This window comes from Rhineura floridana, chromosome 14 (assembly GCF_030035675.1).
Source record: "Rhineura floridana isolate rRhiFlo1 chromosome 14, rRhiFlo1.hap2, whole genome shotgun sequence".
NCBI classification, from domain to species: domain Eukaryota; kingdom Metazoa; phylum Chordata; class Lepidosauria; order Squamata; family Rhineuridae; genus Rhineura; species Rhineura floridana.
In genome coordinates, this window is record NC_084493.1 from 19467135 (window position 1) to 19482773 (window position 15639).

A 15639-nucleotide genomic window follows, 5' to 3' on the forward strand; every position below is an offset into this window, starting at 1 on the left:
AAAGATAAAAATCCTTCTAAGGCAGCTCATAAATAAAATCAAAATACAGTAATAAGATCACAGTAAGACAATCCTCTAATACTTTTAAGTAAGTAAGTGGCACAAAGACCAAAAGAAAACAAGATGTAATCATTTCTCCTTAAATTCTCATTTGCAGCACCGCTTGTGGGTTTCAGAAAGCATAGCTTCCAAATCCGCCCCTCCTCAAAAAAATTATGGCTTTACTGACAACTGGTTTTCTTATGTTCATATGTGACAAATCTGAATCAGAATTTGGTTAATGGTGAGTCTTTTTCCATGTCTGCTGCAGTTCAGAGGGGCCAAATATGGCAGATGCAATTTAGAAATTGAAAATGAGTGCAAAGCCTCAAGAGATCATAAACTTATTCAGATTTTTAAAATGAGCAAGTGTCTTGTTAGATGTTAATGTTAAAGAGAAATTTGCATAAGCAAAGCAGACTGGATTGTATGGATATTTGGTAGAACCTATCCAGAAAAGTATAAAATATAGAACACATTATTGGATATACAATTCCATTAGATCCTATTTCAAGAATAAAGGAAACAGAATTATTGGAATCTATTAGAAACCCATTAGACCACCTCAGTATGTTACTTGAAAAATACTGAAAACTAACAGAGTTTCCCACAATGGAAGAACGGACAAGGAGATTTTGACATGCAATGTTGATGAATACGTTCATACATTATATTATACGGAGGAGCATCACTTTGGGAACAGTGGCACCCTTTAACACTTTCCTGGAACAGAACTAAAAACAAAACAAAAATATAAGGCAGCTTGCTTTACATACAGAAAGCCCCAGGTTCAAGCCCCAGCATCTCCAGACAGCCTGAGACTCTGAAGAGCTGTTGTTAAATCAGTGTAGACAATATTGAGCTAGATGGACTGTTGCTCTGATTCACTATAAGGCAGCTTCCTAGATCCCTAAGTTAAGGCATTTGTTTAAGTTGTACCGTCTGAAGGTTCTGAAACTAAAGTAAAGACATTAAAGACATTTTTACTGTTAAAACAGGTTGCAGGTACTAACCATTTAGCAAGAGTTAGCTACTGTGAAAAAGATATTGGGGGTCTCTTCAAGAAGCCTTCTGCAAGGAGAATAGGCTTGGGAAATATTTTTAACACAGGAAGTCAGGCCATTGGGTCCATTTAGCTCAGTACTGCCTGGCAGCGTCTCTCTAGAGGGTCTTTCCCAGCCTTTCCTAGATATGTTGGGGACTGAACCTGGGATCTTCTGAACACAAAGCAGAGGCTTTACCACTGAGCTGTAGCCCTTGGCCTATTGTTGTTAGTGGTGATCCCTGGTATGAAGCAGGGGCGGGGAGGGGGAGACAGCCAACTATTGGAACAGCATCAATTGGATAATTTATTGGGTTTTGTTTGCATTGTGCTGTATTGGAACTGTAAGCCACTTTGGAAGCCAGTTTTAGCAAGAAAGTGAGGTATAACTGTAATGAATTAACAATAAGAGGAAGTGCGACAGCTCAGTGGTAGAGCATCTGCCTTGCATGCAGAAGGTCCCAGGTTCAATCCCCAGCATTTCCAGTTAGGGCTGAGAGTGACTGTTGCCTGAAACCCTGGAGAGCCGCTGCCAGTCAGTGTGAACAACATTGAGCTAGATGGACCAAAGGTCTGCTTCAATATAAGGCACCTTAAATAAAGGCAGTATACAAGATTGATTAAGTTGCCTCTGCAACTATCCACTCCAGTACAAACAGAGCCAGGCCACCCAATCATCCAAGATGGTCAAATGCTGGACTGGACACACATACACATACATACACACACAATCACTCCATCTTACCATTTAGAGTGTGGTCTGCTCCCAGCACATTCCATCCAGCTGGCAATTTCAGGTGACGAAACGCCAAAGCTACTTTCTCATCCAGAAAATCCACATCCCCAGCAGGTGGCCTGGACTTGTCCAGGAATCTCGTGAAGTTCAGAGCTTGCTGGTTGCCAGCACAGGTTGCCAGGAACTGAGCTGCATCATAAGCTTCGTCCTGAACAAACTGCAAGCTGTCCTCTGCCACCACCAAAATAGGGTGGCCTTGCTTGGCGGCACAGAGAGAGACTTTTACCGTCTCACAGCAGTCATGGCCTGTGAAAGAAGAAGGGACACCATTCAGAGCTTCCATTTGCTCAAATGTTCATACACCTTGATTGTATTCCTATAACCTCCTTTAAGGTCAATTACTCCAGAACTGTAGCTTCTACATCAGGCCTTTCCAAACCTTTTTCCCTACAGACCACTTGAAAATTGTTGAGGGTCTTGGTGGACAACTGAATAGTTTTTCAGCCTGTTGTAGTAATTGTAATGCACTGTGCTAGAAGCTGTATGGTTTTTAACTGTATTTTCACAGAAACTACATGGACCACCTGAATGAAGCTTGCAGACCACCAGTAAGCCGCAATCCACAGTTTGGGAACTCCTGATCTACATGACTGATTCAAATGCCACTTACACATTACCCCATTTTCCTTCCAGGTTTGCTCTTGATGTACAGGCTATGAGAAAGGAAAAATACTGTGGCGGTTCCATACTCATTTATATTAAGAAAGAATCTCAACTTGCATAGCGCAGTATAATACATTCGGGGTTAGACTAAATGGGCTTTTGAGGACACCTTCAATCCTGTGATTTTGTAACTGTAAAACGGGGTTCTGCAGGAAAACTGGATGCAAAGAAGGTCAAAACAGCTTCTCTGTTAAGTAAACAGGCTGTCCAGGTGTGTTAAGTATCTACCTTCTAATGTAGAAAAGGGCAGTAAGTTGCCCACAGAAACTAAATAGTTGGAGACCCTTCTAGGAGGTGAGCAGGAAGGGAGCATGCCTTTCTTCTCCCCCTTCCCTGCCTGAAGGTTGTGATGTCACAAATATATTTGTGTGGGGGAGAACAAAAGTGAGCTGCAGTCTTGGGAGCTGGAAAAGAGACTTTGGGCAGATTCATATCATACATTTAAATCACATAACTTCTCTTACCCCAAAGAGCTTTGGTTTCCCCCTCAAAGGGCTACAACTTCCTAGAACCCTTAACAAAGTACAATTCCCATGATTCTTTTGGGAAGTCATGCGCTTTAATTTTGTGCTGGATGTGCTTTAAATATGTGGTGTAGATCTGCCCACAGAGGCCTGACTTGCTCTCTGTGCAGAATTCAAAGCTCTGACTTTGGTGTATCCCTCTAGAAACCTTAGGAGAGCAGGATCTGTTGGAGCACTACCACAAACCCTCCATCTTCTTAGCCTGCATACATGCATAAATAAATGTTTTATCACAGAAATGCTGTAAATCTCTAATGTCTTTCATACTTAAAAAATCAAACCCAAGGTACATAAAGGCACCCCTGAAATCTCTCACTGCTCAGAGACTAGGGAGCACATAAATGGAATCAGATCCATCAGATCAGAGATTCTAAGCAGCAGAGGTACGTAGCAGTTAGATTTAGCAGGCCGATGCTTCCCAAACTTCTGGTTTCAATCTACCACCACTCACCAATCAAGAGGCAGCTAACAGGAAAGGAGGCAAAGCCAGAGCAGCAAAGCATGCAGAAACACAGCAGGCAGCCTCCTCTATGGGTGGGGAGTTCAGGCTCACAGGAGCCTTTGTTTCTCTCATTTATTAACTCCTCACAGGACATAGTCTGGGAATGTCCAACCCAAATTATAATCCCGTTTACTTCCAGAAGCCCAACGGTAACAAAACACAGTAGCAACAAGCTATGGATATGCTCTCAGTGCACACATAGCTCATTACTACAATAACCAAGCAGATTTAGATTTCTTGTGACAAAAGAAGTGAGCTCTGTGCCCACAGGATAGCATCAGTGTCAACTACACATGTTGGACAGCTATTGAGGCCATCCAAAATTTGTGAACCCGAGTATTTGAGGGGAAAGAAAAAGAGTTTGTACATTTCTTTGAATTTAAGAAGCCAAGCAAAGCTAGACCCAGAGAATACGTAACAAATTCCAAACAACAAGCTAAGAGGTGGAACTTTCATATTTTCACCACAGCGATTGTTCTATAATTGCCAGCCCAGCCTCCTTAATAGTCAGGTTGACAACTTATGTTCTCTGAAAGGTCTGCACGCTCTCTCTTCCACGCCCCGCTACAGTGCTGACGTCACAGGTCCTTGTGCCAGAACAGCACAGACCATTCACTTACTGGAAAAGCCGCTCTACCCATTACCTCAGCCTTTTACTGTGTGAATCAACTCTTATCCTTTTCTCTTTGTTGTTAATTACATAAATGGAGGCAGAATCCTCCCCCCAGTCCAGAAGAAAGCTTGAAATTTACAGCTGCTCACTGGACAGTGGCAGCCATGCAAGTTCCTTTTCCAGCAATACAGAGAGGCACTCTGCTTCCAGCTGAAGAGAAAAAACAAAAACTGAGATTAAAGGCTCAAAAGAAACTAGGAAGTTTTAAATGATCCATGACTTCAACTGAGTAAGGGAAAGGAAGCAACCGGAGTAGTTCTTTACAGCATGGATTTAACCCTTGCTAAATTATCGCTTCAGCCGTAATGTATTTAACATTTCACAAATGTAAATATAAATACAGAACAGAGAAGTTAATCATTGCCAATTCTGGAGCTTTCTTGCAAAGCAAGAAAAAAATGCATGCTTAGAAGAAACCTATATTGATAAGCCATGAATTTTCATCAACTAATCGATCAACAGATTAAAACTTGTATAAATGGGCATACGAATATAGGACAGGGGGAGAACACTTAAGGACCCCTTCAAATGTCCTTTTTGTTGTGCATTCATAATTATTTGTGCTCATGATGGTATTGGGGTTAGTTTTACTGATGACAGCAAACATCAGACATGTTTCCATTCTCAGCCTTTCAGCGTTGCACTTCTGTTCCCCCATGAGTCACCGCAAATTTTGCCCCATATCTTGTCACATGAGTGGTGGGAGTGTCATCCATGAAAACCGTGGGAAATTTGCAACACAAAACTCCCATGACATTCTGGGTTCCAAGGCTGCAAACCATTTTTTTCTGGAAACAATTAAAATGGAAAAGAGGAAGTCCACTAGATTCTGTTAGATTTCCAGAAGTGGCTTTTACATGATGTGAAAAATCAAATAAAATGCAAAAGTTTAGAGGTAAAGAAACGTCAGGAAGTTGGAATAAGTGCTCTCTGAATGCAGCTATTGGGAAAGCATTGCAGAAAACTAACAAAGCAGAATGTGTGGACAGACCGGTATAAATCCACTACTAATGTGCTTTGCCAACAACTTGTTGCAGAATACACCACACACACAAGCCTGGAAGGGGTCCTTCTTTATTCTTTGGTTACACACTCATGTGACACAACAGGCACCATTTTAAAAGAAGCTTTCCGTCCTGTGCAAGACAAAGAGAAGAGGAATGCTGCCAAGGTGAAATCTGCCAGCCACAGTTTTTGTAAGTTCTTCTACTTAAAATATTTAATACATTTTTAATTTTAAATACTCAGCTGCTCCATTAATTCAAAGTATGTCTTCAGTCCTATCATAAGTTTCTTGCTCCCTGCCCGCCCCCACAGATGGTGTTTTTTCCCTTAAGAGCTAGGGCAGAAGGTGGCAACAAACAAGCAGAAGGAAGGTGATGCGATCTGTTCTTCTCAGTAGTCAAGCTCCCTGATTTCTTCATCCCACTGGCACCAAGAAAAGTGCAAAGTGGAAACTATCAGCAGCGAGCACCAGCATGCTCCTCACTGAAAACAAACCTCAAAAAGCCAGGAACTTGTGTGCAAAATGCAGCCAATGGTGTGACCCACACGTTAACAGTAAGCCAAACTATAGCTTAGTATGGACAAGCAAGTGGGCTGGTGCACAGTGAAAAAATCACAGCTGCAGTGCCAGGAGCTAAGCTGTGATTTGGCTTAGCATTATGTGCAAACCCAGGCTCATGGTTTGTTTCCAGCAAGTTAGTGGTAAGCCAAGAACTAATCTTGGTTATTGCTCATGGTTTGCTTAAACTGAGACAAACCATGCGTCCAGGTTCGGATGCAATGCTAAGCCAAACCATGGCTTAGTTCCTGGTACCGTGTCAGGGGCATGCAAGAAGTGAAGTGACTGCAGTTTCCATACTCTACACCAGCACAGTTATTGGTTCATGCTAAACCATAGTTTGGCTTAGCATTATGTGCTAACGAAGCCGATGTGTTTTGGAGGAAGAGGAGATCAGCGTGAGAAAAAGGGTGACACACCCACACACATCCGTCTACCTATCTAATTTCGTTGATGAAATGCTAGGAGGAGAAGCAGAACTAAAAAGCATCTGAAAACTCCACTGCAGCTTTCAGAGACTTGGATGGGGTGACAAATTGGATTTAATCAGATCAAACACGTATCCGGCCACGGCAAAGGAGTTTAATGCGTTCCTCAAGGGCAACATGTTCATTCCCTTTCAAGCGCTTTGAAGTCCCCCTTCCCTTACAACTGGCAAAGATGTGAGGCCAAGGGAGGGGTGGGGGCAAGGAGAAGATTTTGACTTTGGCAACTAGTTCAAAAGCACAGGGGAGCTATTCCATAATGAGCATGGCAAAGACTGTTTAAAAATTGCTCCAGGAGGCCCCCAAACCTGTGAATTGAAATCTTTTGCCTCGTTTTCAGCAACAGCCAGTGTGTCACTCGGTTTTAAGTCTCTACAACGAAAATCAGGATTGTTGTAAAAGGCATACCAGGTGTAAAAGAGAGGAAGAGGGTAAGAAGCTTACCATTTTTAAAAAATAGTCCTATTAACACACACATTCAGTTTGGGCATAAGAGAAAAGAATTATAAACACAAAATGCATCTTGCCAGGGCTTTGTACTACCAATGTAGTTTAGTGCAGAACTGAAATCAACTTACTTTTTTTAAAAATCGCATAACCCCAACCCACCCAAATATGGGAAATGTTTAAATGAAACCTTGCCTTCAATTTCCTGAACTTCCAGAGCTTTCTTCCCAACAAAATTCAACTCTATTACCACTGGAGAGAGAAGATGTGGTTGAACAGCAAGGTGCAGCTCTCCTTCCCAGATACTGCTGCTTTTAAATGACTTTTTTAATATAGTATGTCTTATGTATTTTATTGTGGGTTTTTTCTTATTTGTATGGTGATTTTGAAGGGCAGTGACAGAATAAAATTTTTTATATAAATAAAACACAGCCTCCAATAAAGATTATTGAGTCTTCTCTATTGACCATTTATGAACAAAAGCATTACACACTCCAAGCCTTTTACCAATCATGTGGGAACATAGGAGACTGCCTTCTGCTGGATCAAGCCAAAGGCCCATCTAGTCCAGCATCTTGTTCTCACAGTGCCCAACCAGATGCTGATGGAAAGCTTGCAAACTGAACCAGAGTGCAAGAGCACTCTCCCCACTTGTGACTCCCAACAACTGGTAAGAGAGGCATACTGCCTCCAACAGTGAAGGCAGAACATAGTCACTGTGGATAGTAGCCATTCATATCCCTAGCCTCAGGATTCAGCATTGTCTCACACTGGGGTTTAAGATAGGAACTCTCTCCCAGGTCTATATGAAAATGCCAATGGAGGTTGGTTTGTTAGGGCAAATGCAGCACTATCCCACCAACCTCAGTCTGTGAACCCCCACCAGCCTGCCTTCTCATTCACATCCAGTCCAGGGGGTGGCTCTGGCTATCAGCTTTCTCCTTCTTAGTCTCAAGTCTTGACTTGGTGAGACTCAGAAGAGAAAGGAATGGGGTCAAAACTAGAATTAGCCAGCTCCGCCTATCATTGGCTTTGGACCTGCCAATGTTTGGGCCCCCTGCCTTCCGCCCCACCAGTCCTAGTGAGCGCCAGCCACCACTGCAAGTGGTGAGCAGGGATGGGATCTGCATTTCAGTGCTGGTTCGATTTTCGGTCCGTCAAACCTCCTTTCAGTACTACTTCGTAAGGGATCAATGTTTGCTATTTGCAATAAATACTGACTCTGTTTTTTCCCACAAAAATATTGATATTAACATCAATATTTTTTAAAGATCATTTTTATAGTTTTTTTAAAAATATCGATATTTTCCTCAAAAAGATATTTGAGGGAAATATCAATATTAATATTGATATTTTGAGGGAAATGTTAATATTATTGAGGCAATTTTTTAAAAAAAATCCACAGGAAAAAAACCCGATCCGCAAAGACAAAAAAAAAAGAGCAAATAAATAGGAAATCTGATGTCAAATTCGAAATCTGTGAAATTTGAGCACATCCCTAGCGGTGAGTAAATATTTTGCTCTGGAAAGAACATGAACTCAAAGACAGCCTCTCCCCTTCTTTAATGCATGGAGGAGTCTCCCCAATGTTGCTCTGACTTCAGAAGCACAGGAGAATGGAGAAGCTTTCTCTGATGCTGTGTGGAACCTTGCAGGCACTTGGAAAACCCTAAGACCACTTGCTGCCTTTTCAAGTTTTCCCAATGAGGATGAGCTCCTTGTCCTTCCACACTGTGGAGGAGAGAAGGGGCTCAACCCCACCCTTCACAAACACACTGTTGTGCTGAGTTTTGTGCTCACCTTAATGTCAGAATATCCTGTCTCCTCTCTCTGGAGGAGAGGCAACAGCACAGCGATGACAAATATTGGTTAGCTACCAAACCCAGCTAAGCTTTACTGGCTCCTTGCTTGGCACACAGTGGTCCCATCTGCACCATACATTTAAAGCAGTATCATATCACTTTAAACAGTCATGGCTTCCTTCCATCAAAAAATCCTGGGAACTGTAGCTTGTTATGGGTGCTGAGAGTTGTTAGGAGACCTCTATTCGCCTCACAGTGCTATAGTTCTCAGAGCGCCCTGGGAAGAGGGATTGACTGTTAAGCCATTCTGGGAACTGTAGCTCTGTGAAAGGAAGAGGTGTCTCCTAACAACTCTCAGCACCCTTAACAAATTACAGTTCCCAAGATTATTTGGGGGAAGCCATGGCTGTTGAAGTGGTATGATAGTGCTTTAGATACATATTGCGGATGGGGCCTTAGTGTGAAGCGGCCTTTAATTTTGTGACCTTTGAAACCCAGGCCCAGCCATTATAACACACTGGCCTATCCCTGAGGTAGGGCAAGTGATAAAGTCTAGACAGGCAAATAACAACAAAAACAAAGGCACAGCCTGATTCGGCATTTGGCTTGCATCATGGTCAGCTGTTTCCCAAATGGGTGGTAGCCATCCGAGCAGACTCCTTTATCGTTAAGCTGCATGGAGACAAAACACTGCTGTAGCTAAACAAGAGACCACTGGAAGTTGAGCAAAACCCATGATTTCATGGCCTAGCCAGCCAGGAGTGAAAGCCAACCCATCCAAGAGCTCCTATTTTGAGGACTCGGAACAAACATTAAGAGTTCAGCTTCAGCAGCTATTTTTAAGTCTCCATAGAGAACGCAGGCTAGCGTTACCTCTCTCCGCAGGCGGCCGTGGACAACCATATTAATTGTAGCCGCGAGCTCACCGGCATAAAGTGAAGCCTGCACTCTGGGGGGGTGTACCTCAAAGTGCACTGGACTAGATTAGGAATCTTGAAAAGCACCTTGTGTGTACACACACTCAAAATTTAGTTAAGAGCCTGAAAAGGGGGACTTCAACATATTATTATTGATTGCATTGATTGCTAAAATTAGTTAAAAGTCAGAAAACAAAAATACAATAAACAAAATTCTTAAGCACTCATCCAATAATAGTAAAAGGACAAATTCTACCCCAAACGTATACTAACAAAGTTACAGTGCAAAACCTTTCTTGACTTTATAGTGGAGGTCAGCAACAAGAACATCTCAAGCCAAATCCACCCCATCAGAGTCGCTTCTTGGCCTCCTAGCAGTGAACTTCAACAGAACATGCGTGCACGCACACATGCACACTCACACACACAAAGAACTGGTTAAAAGTATATTTCTGGACCCAATTCAAGGTGCTGGTGTAAACTTTTCAAAGCCTGAATGGCTTGAGGCTGGGTTATTTCAAGGACTGCCTTCACATGTATGATCTTGCCCATTTATTAAAATTAACTACAGAGGCATTCCTTGAACACTCATCAATACAGTCAATTAGGATGGTGGCAACAATGGATAGGGCCTTCCATGTGGTGGCTCCAACCATTACACTCCCTTCATACAGAACTATGAATTGTCCCCTTCAGTATAGGGCTTCAAGCATACCTTGAAGACCCATCTATTCTCATCCTCCTTTCTTTAACAGTGTTCTTATGCCACTGTTGTTATGCAATACTGGCTAGCCCCTTTAAGAGCCCTTTAGGAAAACTACGTATTTACCAGAGCTTTATAGTGCTCCTTTTTACTGGGATTGGGGTGTGTGTGTGATGATACTGTATGCTTCATAGGAAAGTGTATTTTTTAAATCAAGCCCACTATTGCTTTCAAGTGACTGTTTCTTACACAACTGTGATCTCACAGCACAAAGTTTATTTCATAAAATGAGGGAGGATTATTTTACAGCAAACTTTTGAGAACTCACAAGAAATTTAGAAGGAGTGGCATGTCAAAATAGCAAAATTGATGTGTTCATATTTATCTAACTGAATAAAAAGGGCCAAAGTCTATATTCTATCAAAAAGCCTTGGCAGATCTTTGCAGGGAATTAGGAAAGGTGCAGTTATCCTCAGCTCTTTGCTTGAAGCTAAGCAACCTTACGTTACCACCCTAACCCACCCATATATGACACTTGCTTAACCAAGGTTAAGTGATCAGGAAATGGATGTAGATTATAGGCTTTCTTACCTTTTCCTGGCTAGAGTTACCCCATCTACCTTAACCACAGTTGTTACATTGGCATCAGTGTCAAGGATGTGTATAGGTGCCTTTCACGAGGGCTTGCCAACACGCTTGATACCCTGGTCAAGTTGGAAATCTGGTTAGCCTTAACCACAGTTAGTGTCAGGGCCAACGTAATGCTTAGCCATGGTTAAGACAGATGAAAGGAAATTCATGTAGATGACGGGAAGGGGGGGGAATGGGCACAGGAAGCTGCCTTATACTGAGTCAGACCATCAATCCATCTTAGGTCAGTACTGTCAACACTAACTGGCAGTGGCTCTACAGAGTTTCAGACAGGGGCCTCTCCCAGCCCTACTTGGAGACGCCAGAGACTGAACCTCAGGCCCTGATCCGCTCACAGAGGTACAATTCCCAGAGTTCCCTGGGAAGAGAGATTGATCGTTAAATCACTGTGGGAATTGTCACTCTGTGAGGGGAATAGGGATCTCCTAACAACTCTCAGCATCCTTAAACTGCAGCTCCCAGAATGCTTTGCGGGAAGCCATCTGTTTAAAGTGTTATCCTAGTGCTTTAAATGTATGGTGCTAATGGAGCCTCAGTACCAGGCAGCTTCCTATGACCCTCCTTGCCGCAGTAATCACCACTCTCACCTCCTGCAGCTTTCCATGAATTAGAAACAGAGTTGGGCTCTCTCCTACATTGTTCATGGAAGCTTCTGGCCAAAAGCTCTTCCCATCAACTTTCTCCTTCACTGTCCCAGCACTGTACATTCTCCTCCCCCCTGCAATTTCTCCAATGTATAAACAAGGGCTCTGTCTCTGTGATAGCCCACCTCTCACTCATTTTTTTAAATTAGCATTTTATTGGGTTTTCACATGTTAACGTAAAACCATTAACATATACATTTGCCCCCCTCCCACACGCAGATGAGTGCTATGTTTCAAAATCAACTAAAACCAGGTCCAATTTACATGTCCATCAAATAAAAGTGTCTTTCCACAGCTCACCACAGACAGCTGGTGCTCTGTAGCCATGTTCTTTTGTTGCTGCGTATCGAACAAAGCTGACCCAAACAGTGTAAATTTTTGTTATATTACTTATTGATCCTTTGTTTATGGGTCAATTTCTCCATGAGGGTTAAACCCTAGATTTCTTGAAACCAAACATCCATTAGATTTGCATTTAGTGTCCTCCAAAACCTAGCTATATAGTTAGTCGAGCCATAGTCATGAGATGTGTAATAAGGTCTTTTTGGCTGAGGTCTTGTACCTCTAGGAGATCACATAGTGAGAAAAGGGCACTCGTTGGGTCTCGGACTATCCCTTGCTCATTATTAAACCTGTGGCAGTCAAATAGCGCTGGCTCTCAGTCATCACAATAATTTCCAAGGAAAGTGGTCAAATGTACAATTTAAGCATGTGATGACGTACGTTGAGAGGTGAGGTTAGAGACAAAATCAGAACTGGGGACAAGAAGGCTGTACGTTTCACAATGGCAACCAAACCGTAGGCCTTTATTTGAGGAAGCGCCATGGCTCAGTGGGAGAGCATCTGCCTTGCAAAGCAGAAGGTCCCAGGTAGAGCTGGGAGAGACATCTGCCTGAAACCCTGGAGAGCCTCTGGCAATCCGTGTGCACAATACTCAGCTAGATGGACCAATGGTCTGACTCAGTATAAGCCAGCTTCCTGTGTTCCTACTGATTTGAGGCTTTCCACATTTCACAGGCCGTGCAAACACATGCCAATGGAGAGCGCTAAACCTCGAAAGCTCTAGTAATTCATATACAACGGCGCTCATTTCCTGTTCTTGAATAGAGAATGCTTCCTTGCATAGAACTTTCAGGCTTAACTGGAGGAGCATTTTATGAAAGCTCAAAAGAATTAAATGGTAAAGGCATACCACTTCAGGCTAGGTGATGCGGGAAAGCAGCATGTCTGAACGCCTCATCAAGAAAAGAACTCCCTGCACAAAGGAAAACTAGCATGGCAGAGAACTGTCATCTAAAACAAAATAATCCAGCAAAGCTCTGTCCAGCTGTCACTTCCAGTTCACATTTTTTAATCCCACCCATCCTTCAAAAAAATCAAGCCAGCACACATGGTTTCTCTTCCCTACCCCTGAATTTTTCCACACTCTATGGCCTGCTTTGCACATCACGCCGAGGCAAACCATGGTACAGCATAAATGAGTGAGCATGCAGGAACTGAGAAAGAATATTGTGGTCATTTTGCTCCTCCCCACTCGTTTTGCTGCTCTGCCACACTGAGCTAAGCCATGGTTTGGCTTTGTGTATTATCCACACTCAGACTTGTGGTTTATCATCCAGACAAGCCACAAGCTGTAAACTGGAATGGAGAACCTAAGGCCCGGGAGCCAAATGTGGCCCTTAAGACCTCTCTGTCTGGCCCTTGGAACTTTATCCCAGCTATACCTCCTCATTGGACCTGCTTCGCCTGTGCTTTTGCCTGGCTGGAATGTGTCCTAAAACTCCAGTAATGCCTCTGTGTGCATTAATGTGTGGATGTGCAGAAACGAGCCAACTGTACAAAGGTAAAATCTACCTATTTTTGCCTCTGCCCATGCCCACCACTGGCTTGTGCTCATGAGAAGGTTGTCCAGAAGGAAATGTGGCCATTTGGCTGGAAAAAAGGTTCCCTACCCCTGACTCACAATAAAAGATTGGGGGTAAGGGGGGTAATTTTTTATTGTAAACAAGCTTACCAGGAGCAACAGTCTCCAATGTCCCGGAATCAAGCTTCCTAGTACTGGTACAGTGTTGAACAGCAGATCCAGTAAACACAAGGTAAAAAACTACATCATCGTTTCCAACTTTGTCATCTTCTGTAAGCAATACGGTGATTATGCAGTCACCCTAAAGGAATAAAAGTACAAGGGTTTATTTATTTTGATTTAATGTTTTGCATGTATAGCCTACCTTTTCTGCCAAGCAGCTCAAAGTAGCATACATAGTTCTCCCCCTCCCCATTTTATCTTTACAACAACCCAGTGAGGTAGGTTCGGCTGAGGGAAGGCAATTGCTCCCGAGGCCACCTTCATGGTAGAGCAGGGATTTGCACCTGGGTCTCCCAGGCCCTAGTCCAACACTCTCACCACTACACCACACTGGCTTCCCAAATTTTGAGAATCTGGAGTGGGGAGCTCTTCACCCACCCACCCAAGGTCTCAAAATATTTATGCACTGTATAGCCTTCATGCGTACCATGTATCCCAAAGTAGTTTACAACATTAAAACCTTGAAATAGACTTTGTCAACCTGATGCCCCCCAGACATTTTGCACTACAGCTCGCATCAGGCTGAGCCAGCATGTGCTGTTTTGGACTACAGCTCCCATCAGGCTGAGCCAGCATGTGCTGTTTTGGACTACAGCTCCCATCAGGCTGAGCCAGCATGTGCTGTTTTGGACTACAGCTCCCGCCTGGCTTGGGCTGATGGGAGTTGTAGTCCAAAACAGCTGGAGGATACCAGGATGGTGAAGGCTGCCTTAAAAACACCACACATTAAAACCAAAACCAACAATATTTAAAACAGACAAATAAGTTAGCAGGCAACATGTTTACACAACACCTCATCCATCCAAAAGGCCTGGGTAACGGTACATTTCAACAAGCTTCTTTCACTTCACAAGAAGTAGCACATTTAAAGTAAAACTATTTTGTTTAAAACATATAAAGGCACAACCAATAAAAGACATCAGTTTGTCCATGCAGTGGAAAAACCAAGCCAACTCAGTTGCTACCACTGAAATTCCATCAACAGCCACCACTTAGGAATATTGCCATGCCTCCCAACTGCCAACTCAGGAGTAAGAGCGAACAGAGAACATCAAACATGGAACACTGAGACCTGAGTTCAAATACTCAGCCACAAAGCTCACCAGATGACCTGGGGCCTGCCTTTGGCCTACCCTACCTCACACAATTGCTATGGGGAGAAGCCTGAATTCCTAGGAGGAGGGCATCAGATATAAATGAGATAGTAAGGGCTCGTTTTCCAGCTAGGAACGCTAATGAAAAATTATTACCACCCATTCTATTAGAAAAGTAAGACCTGGTACAGAAATACATTGCACCTTCCCTCCCACCCACATAATAAACCCTGTTAGCAATATAAATCCACAATTTGCAGTGTAAGGCTCACGGATTTAAACAACTCCAGAGCTATAGCAAAACGCAGCTGGATTCCTGTAACCTAGGAAGGAGATTTGTCTCCAACAGCACTGCTGCTGTCAGCCCAGAAAGAGACATTTTAATTCAAGCATGTTTACCTTTCCTCATTTATTATTACCCAAATAATGTCATCTGTTTGAGATCACTACCACACAAGGCGGTTATTATAACCCACCTTCATTTGAAGCAGCTAAGCAGGGCAGCCAAGCCCCAATTGGAGAAAAGTCTCCTAACATCAAAGAGTGTCTCTGGCACAGGCCAGCAAACAAAAGTACAAGTTAATTTTGTACCTAGCTTGGATCGACTAATGTTTACTTGGCTCAATGCCCTGCTGCCAACGAAAACATGCCATTTTCCTCCATTCAACAGAGAGAGAGAAGGTCACCTTTACTTTAAGTCAGAAACCTTTCAGAGAGTTGTGCCTGGAGGTGGCTGCCCCTTCACAGCTCAATCCATTTTAAGCTATGGAAAAGTAGGGAAAAGCTATGCCAATACTTTCGCCACTAAAGCTAATAAAAAGCAGCTGGCAACAATGGTCAAAAGCCGAAATCAGCATCACATAAGAAAAGACCTGCTGGATCTCTTTGGGGAAAGGGCTGAAGCTCAGCGGTGGAGCATCAGCTTTGCATGCAGAAGGACCCAGGTTCAATCCCCAGAATTTCCTGATAGGGCTGGGAGACAACCCTGTCTGAACTCCTGAAGAGCT

At 43.1% G+C, this 15639-nt stretch overlaps 1 protein-coding gene across 5 annotated transcripts in view; it reads right to left on the reverse strand.

The window, feature by feature from the left end:
- Window positions 1-15639, reverse strand: part of AKAP13 (A-kinase anchoring protein 13) — a 333500-nt gene that overhangs the window by 182986 nt on the left and 134875 nt on the right. For all 5 annotated transcript variants that reach the window (XM_061595982.1, XM_061595984.1, XM_061595983.1 and 2 more), the window contains exons 4-5: window positions 13467-13617; window positions 1827-2123 (exon numbers count right to left, since the gene is read on the reverse strand). In XM_061595982.1, the coding sequence (XP_061451966.1) occupies window positions 1827-2123; window positions 13467-13617 (448 nt within the window). The remainder of the gene's footprint in view (window positions 1-1826; window positions 2124-13466; window positions 13618-15639) is intronic.